This window comes from Panthera tigris, chromosome B2 (genome assembly GCF_018350195.1).
Source record: "Panthera tigris isolate Pti1 chromosome B2, P.tigris_Pti1_mat1.1, whole genome shotgun sequence".
NCBI lineage: Eukaryota > Metazoa > Chordata > Mammalia > Carnivora > Felidae > Panthera > Panthera tigris.
In genome coordinates, this window is record NC_056664.1 from 20,679,605 (window position 1) to 20,699,984 (window position 20,380).

The 20,380-nt window shown below is 39.3% G+C and overlaps 1 protein-coding gene across 1 annotated transcript in view; it reads right to left on the bottom strand.

The window, feature by feature from the left end:
• BMP6 (bone morphogenetic protein 6) overlaps positions 1–20,380 on the bottom strand; it is a 158,429-nt gene that overhangs the window by 23,902 nt on the left and 114,147 nt on the right. Inside the window, exon 2 of the mRNA XM_042985756.1 lies at positions 7,913–8,105. Coding sequence (XP_042841690.1) covers positions 7,913–8,105 — 193 coding nt within the window. The remainder of the gene's footprint in view (positions 1–7,912; positions 8,106–20,380) is intronic.

Consider the following 20,380-nt stretch of genomic DNA (forward strand, 5'->3'; position numbering starts at 1 on the left):
CTAAGGAGTAAGGTTCAGTAGCTGCTTGAATTTTTTTCTTGAATTTCCAGTAGACCATTCTAGGTATGACTTCACTAAAAAGATGAAACTAACTAGTTATATAACCTGAGCTGTGGGTCAGCTGTATTGTCCCTTTTGCAGGGGCAAAGGAACAAATACTGAAAAGTTCAATGCTTGCCTGAGGCCCACACTGAGTGTGCCAAAGATTATCAAGTCGGCAAGTAAGATTTCAGGAGTCCCTGAGGATCATACCTGTGAAAGCCAGATACAGAAAGAGAAACAGGTGTGGCTGGGTACAGTGATAAAGGGCTTTGATTTCCCTCTGCCCCAGGTACAATGAGGTTCTCTAATCCCGGCTTTCTCAAATTTGCCCTTCTCTTCAAAAAAGAACGTAGTCTCAGGTATCTCACCTTTACCTCAGTGAAGATAAAGGTTCGTGTCACTTCAGCAAGCAGCACTGAAAACCCAACAGCATTTTTAGAGCAATCAATCTATAAGAAATGCTATTCGAAGGAAATTGCTCTCCTAGATCCTGGAACTGGATCAAGTACCAGGTTCAGGTCCTGTTCCCAAAACAACACCATTTGGTTAATAAATCAAAAGCAACATTTGTAGGGATTCATTATAAAGATTTCACCATAAAAATAATAAAAATACTATGATTCAGAGACACAGGCTTCTGATTATGATGTAGCAAACTAACATCCCCACTAAGAACAATTGGGGAAAAAAAAGCCCATTTGTCGTCATCTTAGAGCAATAGGACAGTCAACTCTTGATGGGTCAATTTCACAGAGAAAAAGAAAAACACATGGAGGTGAGCCCCGCATTTGTATTCTCTTTGTATTGCCTTTTCATTTCAGGACATTGGATAATTCCTAGCCTGATGCATGGGTATCAGAAAGGAGCAGGAGCCTATAGCTTGGAACAGTATCTGTAACTGAGGATAAAAACTGGAGTTTCAGAAAGCGAGGGCTTGAAGGGCTAAGGTCTCAGAGGAAAGGGGCTGCATAAAAGTGAGCTCACAGAAGTTTGGGTTCACTTCCTCTAGGGCCTTGGATCTTTAAGTCCTGTATACCTTGAAGTCCAATGTTTCCGTGTGAGATATTTGCCAAATATTAGGCTGTGTATGCATGGAGTAAGAAGTTGAGAATACAAAGAGAGAGAAACTGCTTAAAAGGCAAAAAGCAAAGCAGAGTTTTTGGCAGTTTCTTCATTCTGGGGAGTTAAATACTAAAGCTCAGAGCCCACCAAGGAAGAGGAGTTCTGGTAAACATCCTAGACTTTCAGCTGAGACTCCCTGAAGAGCTAAGCTCTAGGAGAAAGGGAAAAACCAAAAACAGATAATCCTTAACACATCCTTAAATACCCCCATTGGAACAAAAGAACAAGATGATCATGGTGTATTTTGTCTGCCTTCCAGAAGAATTTAGAGTCCACTCTGGAAAGAGATAACAGTATCTATTAAATATTTTCCATAAATAATTTCCAGAATTTATTTTTTAAAAAGTATCAGGCATGCCAAGAAATAAAACCAAATGAGGAAAAATCAAGGGAACAAATAGATAATGGGAACAGACCCATAGGTGATCTAGACAATAGAGTTATCAGACATGATCTCTGAATCAAGCCTTGTATAAAAAGGATAATAAATGACAAGTTAAGCTTGTTCCAGGGATGTAAGGTTGGTTTAACATTTGGAAATCATTTAATGTAGTATATCACATTAATAGGGAAAAAATCATATAATCATCCCCAAAAATTCAGAATTTTTTAAATAAAATTTCACACCAATTTCTAACATTAAAAAACTCTTAGCAAACCAGAAATAGAGAATGTCTTTATTCTAATAAAGATTACCTACAAAAACAGTTTTAGCAAACATCATCCTTAATGGTAAAATATTAAGTCTTCCCCCTATAAGATTCAAAATATCATAGGGATTTCTAATCTGAGACAGAAATCTGAATCAAATTCAAAATTTTACTGGATGTCCAGCTAGCATAATAAAAACAAGAAAAACAGAGGAAGATAAAGTATAAGAATTACAAAAGAAGAAATAAAACTGATATTTATAGATGGCAAGATTATATTTATAGAAATTCCAAAATTTTGCACAAAAAAATTTTTAGAATGAACATGTGAATTTGCAAGGTTGCTGGATATAAGATCAATATACAAAAATAAGGGCATCTTGGTGGCTCAGTTGGTTAAGCATCCAACTCTTGACTTCAGCACAGGCCATGATCTCACAGTTCCGTGAGTTTGAGCCCCCTATTGAGATCTGTGCTGACAGCACAGAGCCTGCTTGGGATTCTGTCTCCCTCTCTCTCTGTCTCTCAAAAATAAATAAATAAACTTAAAAAAAATCCAAAAGTCAATTGTATTTCTATATGTGAGCAAAAATAATTAGACACCAAAATTTTTAAAAGCTAATAATATTTACAATAGCATAAAAAATATTCAAAACCTGGAATATTATAATGTTCTATAAATAAGAATAATGTAGTAAAAATATCCAAGACACAAAAAATTATAAAGAATTACTGAAAAAAGTGAAAGAAAGCCTAAATAAATACCACATTCTTAGACTGGAACATTCAATATTTGTAAGAGTCAATTCTTTCCAAATTGATCTCTAGATTTAATGCAATTGCAATTAGAAGCCCAGCAAGTTTCCTTGTGGAAATTAAAATGGTGATTTTACAATTTATACGGGAATGCAAAAGGCCATAAGTAGCTGAGAAAGTCTCAAATTCTGAAGAATTTAGATACCATTTTTCAAGACTTCTTATAAAACTGAGAGAATGAAGAGTATAAGATTGGTGCAAGAAAAGTCAATCAATGGAATTGAATGAAGGTCTCAGGACCAGACCCACACAAACATGGCTACCTGGTTTATATTGGAGACACCACTGAAGTGCATGGAAAAAGGATAGTATTTCAATAAATGATACGGGGTCAATTATGTATTTCTATTCTTACACAGCGAGGCTATCTAATCTACTTCACAAGTTCACTTAGGATCTCTAATATCTATTACTTTAGTGAAACCATTATGCTGAGCTGAAAACTTTCATTTAAAAAAAAAAATTTAATGTTTATTCATTTTTGAGAGAGAGAGACAGAGACAGAGCATGAGCTGGAGGGGTGCAGAGAGACAGAGAGACACAGAATCTGAAGCAGGCTCCAGGCTTTGAGCTGTCAGCACAGAGCCCAATGTGGGGCTTGAAACCACAAAACATGAAATCATGACCTGAGCCAAAGTCAGCCGCTTAACCAACCGAGCCACCCAGGCGCCCCTGAGCTGAAAACTTTCATATCCCACTGCCTCTTGGTCATCCACTCATGCTTCAAACATGTCCACACCTGAACTCCTCCTAACTCCCCTTCCCTCGCTTATTCCTGTGTTCCCTATCTCTATGAATGGTTCCGAAGAGCACTATCAAACTAAATATTCTGGAGAAATGTGTTTTTGCCCTTTGAAAGTTATTTTCTCTCCTGAAACAATTTTATATTGTATATTTATATCGGTGAACTTGGCCAAAAATTTAGTTCAAGCAATAATTCAATCTGAGATTGTTCCCAGGGACTCTACTAGCATGGGTTTTGGGTGGCCTGAAGAAATCTTTCTCAGTTTCAAAATCCAACTCTAATGCAGCATTGCCTGTTTCCCTTGATTCAAAGATGCATTTCTTCACAACCTAAGGCTACTTAAGTCAGGATGAAACACATGAACTGAAACAACAACAAAACTTTGCCTACCTGCAAACAGAGGAGTATGTTGTGATATTGCTTATTATCAAGAGGAACTGAATTTTAAAGTTGGGAATGAATTCTCAATCTAAATGTCTTCCAAAGACTGCACCATGATAGAACACAGAAAAGTTACCATATACACAGAAGACGGACTATGACTGCCAGCAATGCAATTGCCAAAACATATAGAGCAGAATATGGAATTTCCAAACTAGCAGCAGCGAGTGGGCCAATGCCTGTGCCAAACTGTACCATCTTTCAGACCCTGAAAACATTTCTGGCGGGCTTTCAAGAGATGATGTTTGACTTTGACTCCTAAGTGGATGAAATTCAAGTAAGAACAGTAAAAGACTGTCTTTAACCCAAGAAGAAATGTAGGTGAAAATGATCTTCTTGAAAGGTCTCAAAATTGCACTATTAATCTAAAAGTGCTATCAAAGTAAAGATCATGAGTACGTGTTATGGAAAGCAACAGGCTACCATCATGAACGGGAGGTCCCAAGGTATTCAGAGCAGCCTTTACACTCCAAGCATGAAGACAAGCTTAGGGTGTATGAGTTTCAGGAGAACCTGGTAAAGTAAATGGACAAACAGATAATACTAGGAATAAGTAAAGATACTTTAATATAAGATTTTCTAGTATTTTTTCTCATCTACACCCTTCCTCTAGAAAAGCTAATAGATGTTCAATAGCTCAACAAAGGTTTTCTTCAGAAAAACCTGGAAAGCCAAAGAAGCAGGGCCTGAATTCTAGCACATCTGGTCCCCAACAGAGCCCCATCTCATTGGACATCCAAACAGAAGCATCCTTTGGAATGATTGCATCAAAGCGAAGCAGATGGATATAAGGGATGTGCCAGAAGGGGACTGCTGACCTCTTTCTGACACTTCAGCTTTATCTTGGGACTGTCCCCATGTCATCGGGGTGACTTTTGGGAAACAGCAGGTGACAATGGAGGCCTAAATTGGGCTTGGCAAAATTCACATGTGCCACGTTTCATTCTCTAAAAGGAAACATGCCGGCCTGCTTAGCTGATGGGGTCAATGGTTAAGTCCTCCTAGCGGGGGGATATGTGAGAAGGCTCTTTCCAAACTCTAAGTGCTATGCGAGTGCCAATTTTCACCAGTGTCATCATAGAACCATGATGATGTAGAATATCAGATATTAACACCATGTGCAAAGGGCACCCCGTGCTACTCTGATTTAACTGTGAGCACTGTTGGGTTGCTAACCAAATGCTGCCCTATGGGTTGCTCCAGATCTTTTCAGCACTTAGATTCTATCTCAGGGCTTATTCTCAGTTTTTGAATAAAGTATCAAATGTTTCCCTGTTCTTACTCAAAGCGCCATCTATTCAAGCAGTCACTTTCTGGAACTTACCTAGTCCAGTGATTTCTTATCAGTAAGAGGAATATGTTTCTGCAGAATTCATAGCAATGGCCTATCTTCCAAGAATCTTTTCTGACCCTGCCCTGGGTCAGCCTTCTTAGCTGCTTTTATATCAAGAGGCCCAACATATCATTTCTGCCTTAGCTGAGGCTATGACTTCAGCACCAGAAAACCTGCCTTTTTATGTTTTTATTTTTCAAGGAGGCCAACTATTTTGCAAAGCAAACGTTTGTTAAATTAAATTAATCCATCAAATTCTCCAAATTTCACTTAAACACAGATTAGACAAATAAGTTTCTTCACAAGCCCGGAGGATCATTTTTAGCCAGGACACCCCAAGACGGTACAGATGGGGAGATCAAACCTTCCCCAGAAGGAGTCCTGCAGTTAAATCTGGAGGCCTCAGGAAGAACATTAAGAGACAGCAGGAGGCCTGGGCTCCTGGCCCACCGATAAGAAAAGAAAATCTCCTCTTGGCCAACCTGGAGCCCTTCAAAAGCATGAAATTCTCCCAAACCTCCCCATATTTCCCCTTTCCTATGCACAAATGTTAAATACATCCAACCGCCAAATACTCCCATCCTAGAAGGCAGAGAAATTACAACTTTGCTTTGACACAGTCATCAAAGTTGGGACCGTTTGGGATTTTGTTTTCCAAACTTGCTGCTGGCCTCGAGAAAGTATGACACCACCATGTTAAGCACAAGGCAGCTGTTCATTTTTGGCTAGAGTTCAACACAAACCTTACAAATGGTCTGCTAGCTCTATTTGTTAAATAATAATAATTTTGAAAAATCCCATAGTTACAAAAATCCCAATCTAGTGTTTTCACTAGAAAGCTTTTCCTGCAGAACAGAGAAAACCATGTATTCCAAACAAATGCCTGAGCCAGAAAGGTATTGGTAGGTTATTATTTTTTTTTAATGTTTATTTATTTTTTGAGAGAGAGAGAGAGCAAGTGAGTGTGAGCCAGGGGAAGAGCTGAGAGAGAGAGAGAGAGAGAGAGAGAGAGAGAGAGAGAGAGAGGAGACACAGAATCCAAAGCAGGCTCCAGGCTCTGAGCTGTCAGCACAGAGCCCAATGCGGGGTTCGAACTCATGAACCACAAGGTCACTACCTGGGCCGAAGTTGGACACTTAACCGACTGAGCCACCAGGTGCTGGTATCAGTAGGTTATTTCTGCCAGATAAATACAGTGGACAAATAATTAGGCAGATTGAAAATCAATGACTAAAGCAGGTCCAAAGAATCACCACTGAGTATAAATTCTCTCTGAAACCTCAAAAGACAAAAATCTACCAACCAATAATTTATTATTTCAAAAGAGACCCTCCCTTAACACTTATTAACTATGCTTTTATTCAGGAGTGAAAATCAGACATCAGAAAACTTTCCCTTCTTTCTGAAATTTTGGTTTGTAACAGATACCACAATAGCTATATTTTGCTTATTATATAACCATCCCACCTAAAAACTCACATACAACCATCAGTGCATATGTTCCACACCATGACGTGTCCCCAAAGCCTGGCATGTGTCTTTCCTTCTTCTCTGTTTCCCTCATTACAGACTTGAAAATGCACAAGGGCCAAATGTTGGCAGTGCTCTCAAAGTAAACCTTTTATGGGGCAAGTTAAGGTCCGTTATTATTTTAGTGTGCCTATTTGTGGCAGACCCACACACAGATCCATAGGTCCAGGAGAAGCCAAAGTCATCCCTAAACCTTCGGACATTCTTGGGAAGTCAACAGACATCCAGGACCGAAAAAGCAAGAATCGAGACTTGGCGTATAAAACCAACGCTGGCGAATCCCTTACAGAGTTTGTAAATGTGGGGCTGCTTTCCTCTCTGCGTTCGCTTTCATTTTTATCTGCCTACTTACCACAGACTTGCCAGGCTGTCACAACACATGCTGCATTTCCACGTCACGAGCGCTCACATGGAAGCATGCGGTGGTGCTAATCTGTGCGTCGGGATCACCAGTCTCTCTGGACTACCGAACTGACTGACCCCCAAATACTAAGCACAAGTCAAGGTCACTGGCTTGCTCTCTTGTGCTACAGGATTGCACCAGCTGCTGTAATATTTCTCTCCTTGGCCCATCTAATCCTCCAGAAACCACTCTGTGGAAGTTTTTCTTTATCGGTGAGCAGCCCCAAGAACATGTTCTGTTGAAGTTCTTTTGTAAAAACAGCCTGGCCTCATTTCAAAAAACAAGAATAATACAGACAGGGTGGGGAGGGGGCAGGGCGGGGCACGTCTATTGTTGCCATGAACCCAAATGAGAAGAGATAGATTCGAGACACACAAAGATATATTGTATCATTTGGATGTATATATTATATGCAAACACACAGCTTTCTATTAACTTGAATCAGTATCATTTGCAAGCATCCTTACGTAACTGTCACGTGTGAATCTATTTTAGCCACCTTCTCGCCCATCATTCAAAGTAGGCACTGAAAAACAGTGGGATATGTTTTTTGCCCAATAAGGCACGTGTTCTCTGATCACAAAGGATGCTTAGTAAAGACCGTCCACTGGCTTGCTTAGGAACACAAAACTATTTGGAAAAATCTTCATTTTAATAACAAAAAAATCTCCCTGCTGGCCAAACACTACCATTCAGAACACATCCCTCGTCATGCTCATGGCTGCCCTTGGACTCCACATCACGTTCCACAGACACACTCGGGGTCAGACGATGGCGGGGTGAGAAATGGGGGCCAGCCCCACCCTTTGGGGTTCCTTGCGCCTTCATACCTGTGCTGATGCTCCTGCAAGACTTGATAAATGCTGATAAGAAAAGTTTGGTTTTTAAAACTCCCCACAACACAGTCCTTGTAGATTCGGAATTCTGCAGCCGTCACCGCCTCACCCTCAGGAATCTGGGATAAGTTGAACTTGAACTCTTTGTGGTATCGCTGGCCAGGGGAGAACTCCTTCTCGTGCTCCACTATAAGATTAAACAAGAGAGAGTGACAACTATTGTTACTTGACTAAGTGCCACAGGCTCACCTCAAGAAAGCCGCCCCGTTTTCATTCATAAGTGGATTACCGGTTACCAATGGCTTAGGAGAGGGGATGGAGGCAGGGGGGGGGGGTAGCAAGAACCAACAGAGGCTGACCTGTCACACAGGCTGAGATTAAAATCCCTCATTTGACCCAAGGATTAAATAAAACTCTTAGATTCTATTTGGTTTAAATACTTTAAATACTTAGTTGAAGTACGTTGCATAAAAGCAAGTTATTTTAAACTCTTGGCTTTGGATGTCCTCATCCACGAAGACAAGAATTCACAGGGCTTCCCAAGGAAGTTGTGAGAATGGAGAAAATGAATATGATGGTGCCCAGTGATCCTGGCCCCGGTCACCCCCTCCCGCCCCCTTGACTTCCTGCTGCCTGGTCCCCCTCAGATTGGTTCACCAGTCACCATCAAGCAGTTGACGAGACCAAGGGTAGCCCTGAGCTGACCTCTGAGGGGGATGGTGGGGGAGGGTCCTTGGGGTGGAGGGGACCGAGGAGTGCATTGACCTCAGCCTGCATCTCCAAGAGTCCTCGGATTTTGCCTGCTGCTCTGTGGAAATTTTTGTTGAGGGGTTTAGGGTAAAGTTTCAGAGAAAATGCCACCTTAACCCAAGTCCACTGCCCTCCCTTCTCCAGGAAGAAAGGGAGGGCTGCAGGAATCTGAGGCCAGGGCCCCTCCACTTAATCTTTGTGTACAACCCAAGTGTGGGGACGGACACGTGGAAGCAAACTGCCAATGGTATTTATAGCTTGCTATTTTCTAAGGCTTTTCTAAAAACTGGGAAAGATTTGAATCTGAATGTCATTTTTACTTTTTTTAAACATGCTTTTTTTTAAGTTTATTTATTTATTTTGAGAGAGAAAGCACTAGAGCAGGGGAGGGGCAGGGAGAGAAAGAGAGAGAAAGAGAGAGAATGAATGAATGAATGAATGAATGAATGAATCCTAAGCAGGCTCCATGCTGTCAGCACAGAGCCTGACGTGGGGCTCCAACTCACAAGCCATGAGATCATCACCGGAACTGAAATCAAGAGTCAGACGCTTAACCGACTGAGCCACTCAGGCGCCCTTGAATTTTTTTTAAATGAAATCTTTCCCCTGCATGAAGATAAATTATGGAAAACTACAACCGCTGATTATCATTTTTCAGAGTCAGCTTCCAGTTGTCTATATAAAGTCCTGTGTGAAAGAAATGGTATCAACCTCAGATGCTTAACTCATAAACGTAAAAATTAAAAAAAGAAAAAAAAGGGACTGGTCTGCTTCCCACCATAAATCCTTGACTCTTTTCTCCAGGGTTGGAAACGCTTCTGCCCTACTATTCCTATTGGTTTTTTTTCTTAATGGCAACCGCAGTGAAATCTCATGAGTAAATTAATCCTTTATGGCAGAGTTTTCCCAGGGCTGTGGGTAGGAAAAAAAAAACAACAACAAATTATTTGCCACCTCCAACTGCCCATTTTCTCCCACATGTGTTGGAGATTTAGCTTCTTTAAACAAAACAAAACAAAAACACCAATAACTCTTTATAAGAACCTAAAACCTCAATGGCATTTGCGGAGGAAGCTAAGGAAAAGTTAAGCCATGTATAGGCAGGAGATTTTAAAGAAAGAATTTCTGAAACTGCCATGTGAGTATGCTAAAATCTTTTAGATTCAAGTTATCTCTTCATTTGGGGGTTGGTATAAAAAATAAGCTTGGACTTGTGTAAGACCTTGATAGTTAAAAAAAAGAAAAAAACAAAACCAAGATCTAACCACAAAGTAAACCACGGTTCAGTCCCAACAAGAGAACAGGTTTTCTAATTTAGTGGCTAAGCATGAAAAGCAATCTTGTTGGTGAGTTCACCCAAGGACACCCATACATGAGGGTATATCACTTTTCCCTAAAACTGATCTGCTTTTTAAGTGTGATATGTTATCATTGGTGGTTAAAAAGTGAATCAAATCTGATTTCCCAAACAGACTTTCTTAAAAACAAAACAAAACAAAACAAAACAAAACACCAGTCACATAGCTTTTCTATAGGGCCTTTTGGTTGCTTAAATTTTAATATCAATAAATAAAAATATATTGTTAAGATTCATTTGAAAGAATGCATACAAATTCCTCAAAGAAGTCTTTCAATCACTATTAGTATAAACAATAATTAGAAAGAAGAAATAATGGATGTGATACAAGATATAAGATAGTAACAAGATATTTCAGTTATAAGAAGTAAACAGAAACTTCAATAAATCAGGAATGTGGTCTCTAGTTCTAGACAAGTATATCACCCCCAATAAACCACAGTTCTGTGTATTCAGACTACTGGGTGGTCCCCCTCCCCTGGGGTGGGCTCCGTGACCTTCTCTGTACCTATTTCATTCAGCAACAGTGCTTCTGAGTGACTTCCAAGCTTTGAACTTCCTTCCACTTAGACTTCTTGGAATGCTTATCTGGGGGAAAGATGGTTACCATGTAAGAGGTCCAAGTACTCTGACCCTCTATGCTATGAGGAAGCCCAAGCTAACCATGTAGAGAGACTGTATGGTACATGAAGAGACAGATGGAGGGAGAGAGGGAAGAGTCCAGTCAGTCTCTGACCACCTCAGCTGAGGCACCACACATGTTATAAAGATGCTATCTTAGATGCCCAATCCAGGGGAGACTTTGGAGGACTCCAACCCCAACCAACATCTGTCTACACCTGCATGAGAGACCTTGAGCAAGAATTACCCAGTTGAACCTGGTCATTTCACAAGACTGTGGGAAGTAGCAGCACATTGTTCTAAGCCACCGTGATCTCGGGTGGTTTGTTACACAGTAATCGGTAATGAACACAAAGAGGACTAGGGAGGACAGGAGAGGATAAGAAAGAGATGGGAAGTCTGGGAGAAATCACATGCAATTATTAAGGATTTCAAAGTGCTGGGAAGCAGTATGTATGACTGAGGAAGAATCCTGGCAAATTATCACAGACAAATGTGAAGAGTTAAAGAATCTAAAAATGAGAAACTAGGGGTGCCTGGGTGGCTCAGTCAGTTGAACGTCTGACTCTTGATTTTGACTCAGGTCGTGATCCCAGAGTCATGAGATGGAGCCTCTCATCTGGCCCCATGCTGATCATACAGCCTGCTTAAGATTCCCTCCCTCTCTGTCCCCATCTCTCTCCTCCCTCCCTCTCCCCCACTTGAGTGTGCTTGCTCACTCATCCTCTAAAACTAAAAAAATAAAAATGAGAAGACAGGAGCATAGTTCAAAGCCTTCACCTTATTACAACACGAATTAGAGCTCATTGCCTTATTATGTGCACTTTCCCAGTTCTCTACTGACCCCACATTACCTTGAAGCACTTTGAACTTTCTTTTGCCTTTCCTTTATTCCTTCTTTGAGGAGATTCAGAGATCTGACTGCCCCCACCTCATTTTCAGCCCTCTCACTCAACCCCTTTACTCCACTGTCTTCCAAACCTCTCTTGAAGCCTCTTGGCTGGAAGTTGTACCACCTTCTTTCCTCTCCCCACGATACTTCAGCCACGAGTCATTAGGAGTTTGCCTGGAACGCCTCTCTCCCCCAATCTTTTGCCTACAACTGAATTTACATAGTGTGTGCACTAATGTCTCATAGGGATACAAGAAATAAATGCAGTTATGTCACTGCTCACACGTGCATTTGAAGACCACAGTGGTAAAACTGTAACGTTTCCAGCAAGCTTAGCGTTCCCCCTTCAAGCTCTATGATTCTGGACTCCTGGAATATCAGACAACTCAAGAAATATGAGAGGTAATGAAAGGGAGAGGGCTGAGTTCTGAACTCAGCACTCAAGGCTATTTTGTAACTCCTAGCCTTTTGGCATCTCAGTGGTGGTGCCAAACACGCTACATGATTGAGTAGTATCTAAAAGCGTTGATGAAGGGTCATTCTGCCAAACTGGTTTTGAATTCCAGCTCCCCTTTTCCTGATCTATGTGATGCTGAGCAAGATATTAGCCAAAATTTGTTATCAGTGAAGTGAGAATCATAGCATTTCTGAAGATTGAGACAATCTATACAAAAGAGTCAGTGGTAGAGTAAGTACTTAATAAATATTAGTTGTGATGATCATTAGCTGATGCTTGAGAATCTAGCTCTACTGATGGAGTATGTTTTTGCTGAGTAATTAAAATTTACTTCGGAGTCTTTAGATAAGGCCAATCAATGGTTCCTCTAAATTACCTTTTTAATTTGGAGAGATGCATTCTGTGTAAAGGGCAGTAAGTCAAATCACTACATTGAGTATCATCAGTCTTGGTGTTTGGCTAATGAATACAGTTCTGTGTTCTCTGAGGTGGTAATTCCTAGAATTTTTTTATTTCAAGCACCAGTAAAAACTTAACAGTAACGACCTTCTGCAAGGTCATTTACTTTTTCTGTTTGCCATCTTTGAAAGCAGAACAAACAAAACAACAAACTGCATCCTTTTAACTTGATGATCATTTCTAAAGGTTCTTTTAACACCAAATAAAATAGAAAGGACATAGTTGAAGACCATATACAATCCCATATACCAGGTGAAATATCAGACCAGCACCAGACCTTTGCCCAACATGCAGGAACCATAGCCCGAAGGAGTAGTTCTTAGTTGAGGATTCAAAATGTAAGTTATATAATACTATATATACAAAAGGATATATGCAACTTACGAAGGTAATGAAGCATCCTAACAAAGCACTGAGAAAACCAGCACCCAACTGGAATATGACTAATACTGTGTTATTCCTCCCTGGTGCCATCTCCGGCACCTGCCCAAAAAGTATCCAGACACATGAATAGTGTCCAGCATTTTCTTGCCTTTTAAGAACTAACAGTTTCACTACATATGTATCACTAAATCAGTGCTTTTCTTTTTTCCCTTAAAGTCTGTCAGAGACATAATGGAAACTTTATAGGCACATATGGAAAATCCAGGCACGGTCACAGCTAAGAGTGAAGGCGGCCCAAGCAGATGGCCATATTGCCTGTCAGCTGGTGGGGAGGTGAAGTCCCATGGGTGTGGCCTGGCTGCTCTGGAGGCGATGGGTGACTAATAATTCTTCTTCTTCAGCTCTACCTCGTACAAATCCACTGAAAACACGAACGTTTTCTTAACAAGCGCTGGCAAGGATGTGGAGAAAGTTAGAACCCTTGCACTTTGCTGGTGGTGACCTAAGATGGGGCAGCTGCTATGGGAAACAGTTTGGCAAGTCCTCAAACACACACCGAATCACCATATGATCCAGCAATCCCACTTTTAAGTACAGACAGGTATCCACAAGAATTGAAAACAGGAACTTCAACAGATATCCGCACACCCATGTTCCTAGCAAGATTCACAGTAGCCAAAAGGTACAAGCAACCCAAGCGTCCACTGATGAATGAAAGGATAAACAATGTGGCAGAGACAGACAGAGGAATATTGTTCAGCTTTAAAAAGGAAGGAAACTCTGACATAGGCTACGACATGGATAAACCTTGGGGACATTATGCGAAGTGAAATAAGCTAGTCACAAAAAGACAAATATACGCACTTACATGCGTGTCAAATTCATAGAGACAGAATGTAAGAATGGTGGTTTCCAGGGGCTGGAGAGGGGAATGGGGAGTGAGTGTTCAGTGGGGACAGAGTTTCAGCTTGGGAAGATGATAATGTTCTGGAGATGGATGGTGGTGATGGCTGCACGACAGTGTGAATACACCTAATGCTGAACTTGTACAATTAAAAATGGCGGAAGTGGTAAATGTTATGAGTATTTTACCACAAAAAAACTAAAAATGGGCATTTTTCTTACATAATCACAATGCGTGATCATAGCTAAGTTAAATAATTCATTTTCTTTTTTTTTTTTTAAGTTTATTTATTTGAGAAAGAGTGCCAGCAAAGGAGGCGAAGACAGCAACGGAGAGAATACCAAGCAGGCTCTGCACTATGAGGGCTCCATGTCATGAACTGTGAGATCATGACCTGAGCTGAAATCAAGAGTCTGACGCTCAACTGAATGAACCACCCAGGTGCCCCCATTACTGTTTTCTAATATCCAATCCCTAATCAAATTTCCTCAAACACCTCAAAAAACTATGTTGCTACATTTGGTTCATTGGAATCAGGAGACAAACAGGGTCCACACTTGGTTGTTCTGTCTCCTAAGTCTCTTCCAAAATAAGCAAACCAGGAACAGAAAGAACCTCACTAATCTGATCATGAATCCATCTAAAAAACCTACAATGAACAACATTCTCAATGGTGATACACTGAGATGTTTCCTTTAAAATCAGGAAGAAGACAAAGATGTCCATTTTCAGTCTTGAGGTCCAGTTCAGCATTGCTGAGATTAAATAATAGGAAAGGAAGAGTACTATTACAAATTGTTAAACCTAGTAAGAAAATTCATCAGATTGCTTCCTTGATGGTCTCGGTGAGTTAAAGTTTCTCTAACAAAAGTACTACAGACTGAGGGGCTGAAACAATAAACATTTCTCACAGAGATCAGCATGCCAGCACATTTGGGTTCTTGCTGAGGGCCCTATTCCCCCTATTCCTGGTTAGGTCGTCGTTTCGCCTACCTTGGCGCATGCACATAGAGAGACACAGTGTGAGCTCCAGTCTCTTCCTCTTCTTTTTTTCTAAGCTTATTTATTTTGAGAGAGAAAGTGGGGGAGAGGCAGAGAGAGAGAAAAGGAGAGAGAGAGAATCTCAAGCAGGCTCTGCAAGGCAAGCACAGAGCCCATTGCGGGGCTCAAACCCATTTTGAGATCGTGACCTGAACCAAAGTCAGATGCTTAACCAACGGAGCCACCCAGGTGCCCCCAGTCTCTTCCTCTTCTTGTAAGGATACTAATCTCATCATGGAAGCTCCACCCTCAGGACCTAATTATTTCCCCAGGGTCCATTCATAACACCATCTCATCAGGGATTAGGGCTTCATCCGTATGAAATTTAGTGGACACGAACCCACAGCTCCCAACACTGACACTAAAAGTTGTCTGTTACTTGTTCACATTATTTGTCCTGTTACTTTTCAAATTTACAGTTTGGAATTTTTGCATTTGTGTTCATAAGTGACACTGGTGATGGGCTCATCTCATATAGCATTGTTCAGTTTCAAGTAATACTTGCTCTTGGAATCAGCTGGGAAATGTTCCCTCTCTTTCTTTTCAGGAAATGATCTCTTCCTTCAAACCCTGGCAAACTTATCTGTAAAATCATCTGATCCTGGTGTTTTTTCTTTGGGGAAAATTTTTAATTACTCATTCGCTTTCTTTTAAACATATAGAAATATTCGAGTTATCTATTTCTTTTTAAGTCATTGTACATTTTCTAGAAGTTTGTCAACTGGGGCATAATTTATCAAATTTATTGCCATAAAAATATTTATTTATTTTTTTGAGGAAAAGAGAGAGCATGAATAGGGGAGGGGCAGAGAGAGAGAGAGAGGGAGACACAGAATTCCAAGCAGGCTCCAGGTTCTAAGCTATCAGCACAGAGTCTGATGTGGGGCTTGGACTCAGGAACTGTGAGATCATAACCTGAGCCAAAGTCGGATGCTCAACTGACTGAGCCACCCAGGCGCCCTGCCATAAAATTTTTCACAGTATTCTCATATGATTTAATCTCTGCTCTATCTACAGCTTTTTCATTCCAATATCATTTATTTGTGAATTCCCTTTTTTTTCTGGATTCGTCTTACTGGAGGCCAATTTTTTTTTCTCACTATTGCTTAATTTGATTGTAATATTGATTTTTCTTTTTTGACATGTCGAAAGCAAAGAACTTTTTGTTACTTCTTACAAACAAGGAGACAGGGAGCTAACTCTCAAGACTTACTACAGTTTCTGAATCACATCCTGCTAAGTCTGAATTGTTTCAGGTGTCTAGAGAAAAATAAAGACACAACCTTTTTCAAGTAGAAATATAAACAGAAAAGAAAGAGGGGAGAGTGGTGGGAAAAGAATAGAACAATCTTCCTAGTTAATACATTAAAGGATAGTCACATAATCAGGATTTTCTCACTATCTGGACTCACTCACTGGTTAACTTGGCAAGACTTAGTTAAGGCAAAATTACACTCATTCCGTAATAAATTCTACAATTCCAAATGCTTCATGCTTCCACTTATAGTCATACACCAAACTTAAAAAAATTGTAACTCTTTAAAAAAAAACAAAAATTTGCCATTCCATTGACTACTGTAAACAATTTTTTATGCTATGGCATAAGTTTCTTTCATTTTAGGTGACAAGGACTGGTTTCAAGGCTTGGTACAATAGCAGCCTTCTGACTTTTAAGATGCCAGCATTCAACCTGAAACAGTAATAGAGACATTGATCTGGACTCTTTGGCTCACTTTTTAACCACAATGAGTTAACAGACTTTACCCTCTAAGATGCACCAAACATTTCTAAATATTTGTTTCTATTAATGTTCTTTTAGAATCACAAATATCAAGATGAATATTTTCCTGGCTGCCATCTTATTTTTTTAAACTGATTTTTCTAAACTTTATTTTTTTTAAATGTTTATTTATTTGAGTGAGAGAGAGAGAGAGAGAATGTGCACAAAAGCAGGGAAGGGACAAAAAGAAAGTTGGGGGGGGGAGTATCCCAAGCACGCTCCACACTGACATCAGGCTTGACCCCATGAACTGTGAGATCATGACCCAAGCCAAAATCAAGAGTCTGATGCTCAACTGATTGAACCACTCAGGCACCCTAACTTTTCTAAACTTTAATTTTTATTTTAAACAGTTATGGACTCACTAGTAGTTTCAGAAATAGCAGAAAGGATGAAAAAAAAATTGTCGAAAGATCCCCTGTGACATCTTACATAACTGAATAACAGTAAAAAAAAAAAAAAAAAACACCAGGAAACTGACATTGATATAATACTTTAACTAGACTTCAGACCCTACTTTGATTTCACCAATTTTTACACCCATTTTCTGGTGTGTGTATATGTGTGTCCATACATAATTCTACGACATCACATGTATCGATTCCTATAACCACCACCATAATCTAGACACAGAACTATTCTGTCCCTTCAAAGTAAATCCCTTGAGCTGCCCTTTTAATTCAAATGACTTTTTAAGACTAGATCGAGCACATATACTATAAAGAGCTTTCGGACCAACACTAAGTGCCTACATGTCGTCATTAGTAGTACGGGTTAGCCAACACATTTTTTTTACTTTTAAAAACATGTTAGAAACATTTTCATACCAAAATACAGATGTTCATATCACTTTAGGTTGGGGAAGACACTCAGCTAATAGCCACAACTATATATGTCTTCCAATGGAAAAAAGTTGCAGACTTCAGCTAACATGAGAGAATACACTCAGGCACTTAAGTCAATAAACATGTGTCATGAGGAAAGACTTAAACTGAAAAATTGCAGCCTTGCTAGAGTTCCATCAATATCAAATAACCACATTTTTTGCCCACTTATAAAGACTGCTATAAAGAAGCAATCAGACATTTAATAAAAACCAATATATACATGTATTTTTTTCACTATTAAAAATTTAACAGCTTCGGTCAAAACACCTAGATGGGACAGCCTAAAAGAATACGCTCCCATATCTCTGATTAAAAAAAACTTATTCAACTTACTTAAACTAAAAAAAAAGAAAAAAGAAAAAGAAAAATGAAAAACAAACAAACAGTTCACCCATTTCTTCCACCCCCAACCACCTGCCTCTTGCAATCACCAATCTGTTCTCTGTATCCATGAGCTTGGTTTGTTTTGTTGTGTTTTAGATTCCACAAAGAAAAGAGATCATATGGTATTTGTCTTTCATTTTTCACTTCAAGGTCCATCCATTTTGTCACAAATGTCAAGATTTCATTCTTTTATACAGCTCAATAATATTTCTGTGTGTGTGTGTGTGTGTGTGTGTGTGCGTGTGTGTGTATTACAATTTCTTCACCCGTTGATGGACATTTAGGTTGTTTCCATGTTTTGGCTACTGTAAATAAGCTGCAACGAACATGGGGTGTATACACTTCTACTTAGTGTTTTCATTTTCTTTGGATATCCAGAGGTGAAATTACTGTATCATATGGTAATTCTATTTTTAATTTTTTGAAAAATTTCCATACTGTTTCCCACAATGGCTATACCGATTTTCATTTCCACCAACAGTGCACAAGGGGTCCCTTTTCCCTACATTCTCACCGACGCTTCATATTTCTTGTCTTTCTGATACTAGTCGTTCTCACAGGTGTGAGGTGGTATCTCACTGTGGTTCTGATTTGCATTTCCCTGATGATTAGTAATGTGGAACATCTTTCCATGTGCCTGTTAGCCATCTGTAGTGTTGTTTGGGAAAAATGTCTATTCAGATCTTCTGTCCATATTTTAATCAGATTGTGTTTTTGCTATTGAGTTGTAGGAGTCTGTTGTATATTTTGGATATTAGCTCCTTATCAGATATATGATTTGCAAACATTCTCTCATTCACTACATTGCCTTTTCATCTTGTTGATGGTTTCCTTTGCTGTGCAGAAGCTTTTCAGTTTTGGTGTAGCCCTACTTGTTTACTTTTGCTTTTCTTGTTTTTGCTTTTGGTATCAAGATTCCAAAAATTATCGCAAACTCCAATGTTAAGGAGCTTAGTGCCTATATTTTCCTCTAGGAGTTTTACAGTTTCAGGTCTCACATTTAAGACTTTAATCCATTTAGGGGCACCTGGGTGGCTCAGTCAGTTGGGCTTCCGACTTTGGCTCAGGTCATGATCTCGCAGTTTGTGAGTTCGAGCCCCGTGCCGGGCTTTATGCTGTCAGTTCAGAGCCTGGAGCTTGCTTCGAATTCTGTGTCTCCCTCTCTCTCTGCCCCTCCCCTGCTCATACTCTCTCTCTCTCTCTGTCTCTCAAAAAATGAATAAATGTTAAAAAAAATTCTTAAAACAAAAGACTTTAATCCATTTTGAGTTAAACTTTGTGCACAGTGTAAGACAGTGGTCCAATTTCATTCTTTTGAACGTGGCTGTCCAGTTTTACCATTTATTGAAGAGACTGCCCTTTCCCCATTGTATATTCTTGGCTCTTTTGTCATAAACTGACTATAGATGTATGAGTTTATTTCTGGGATCTCTATTCTGTTCCATTGATACATGTATCTGTTTTATGGCAATACTGTTTACTATAAATTTGTAATGTATTTTGAAATTAGGGAGCATATTGCTATGTTGTTCTTCCTCAAGACTGTTTTGGCTATTTGGGTCTTTTGTAGTTCCAGACAAATTTTAGGATTTTTTGTTATATTTCTGTGAAAAATACCATTGGAATTTTGATAGGGATTGTACTGAATATATTGCTCTGGGTAGTATGGACATTTTAACAATTATTCCAATCCATGAGCATGGAATACCTTTCCATTTATTTGTGTCTTCTTCAATTTCTTTCATTAATGTTTTATAATTTTTAATATATAGACCTCTGAGCTCATTGGTTAAGTTTATTCCTAGTTATTTTGTTTCTCTGGTTATCCAAATTTTAATTTTTGTCAAGAAATTAATGTGGTTTTTTTGAGTATAGTAGACACATCATGTTAATTTCAGGTGTACAATACAGTGATTCATTCATGGTGATAGTGATTTATGTGTTATGCTGTACTATTTTATTCTCTTTAATGTAATTGTAAATGGGATTGTTTTCTTTTTTTCTGATAGTACATTAGTGTAAAGAAATCCAACAGATTTTTGCATGTTGATTTTGTATCCTGCAACTTTACTGACTTCATTTATTCTAATAGTTTTTGATGAAATAATTCAAGGTTTTTATATACAACATATCTTCTGCAAACAGTGACAGTTTTACTTCTTCCTTTTGGATGTCTTTTTCTTGCCTAATTTCTCTGGCTAGGATTTCTAATATTATGTTGAATAAAAGTGGCAAAAGTGGACATTCTGGTGTTGTTCCTGATCTTAGAAAAAAGCTTTCAGCTCTTCACCATTGAGTATGATGTTATTAGCTGTGGGCTTGTCATATATGGCCTTTATTATGTTAAGGTACATTCCCTCTATCCTGCATTTTGAAGAATTTTTATCATAAGTAGATGTTGGATTTTGACAAATTCTTTTTCTGCATCTGTCGAGATGATCATACAAGTTTTATCCCTTATTTTGTTAATCACATTGACAGATTTGCAGACGTTGAATCATTCTAATATCCCTGGAATGAATCTCGCTTGATCATGATGTATGACC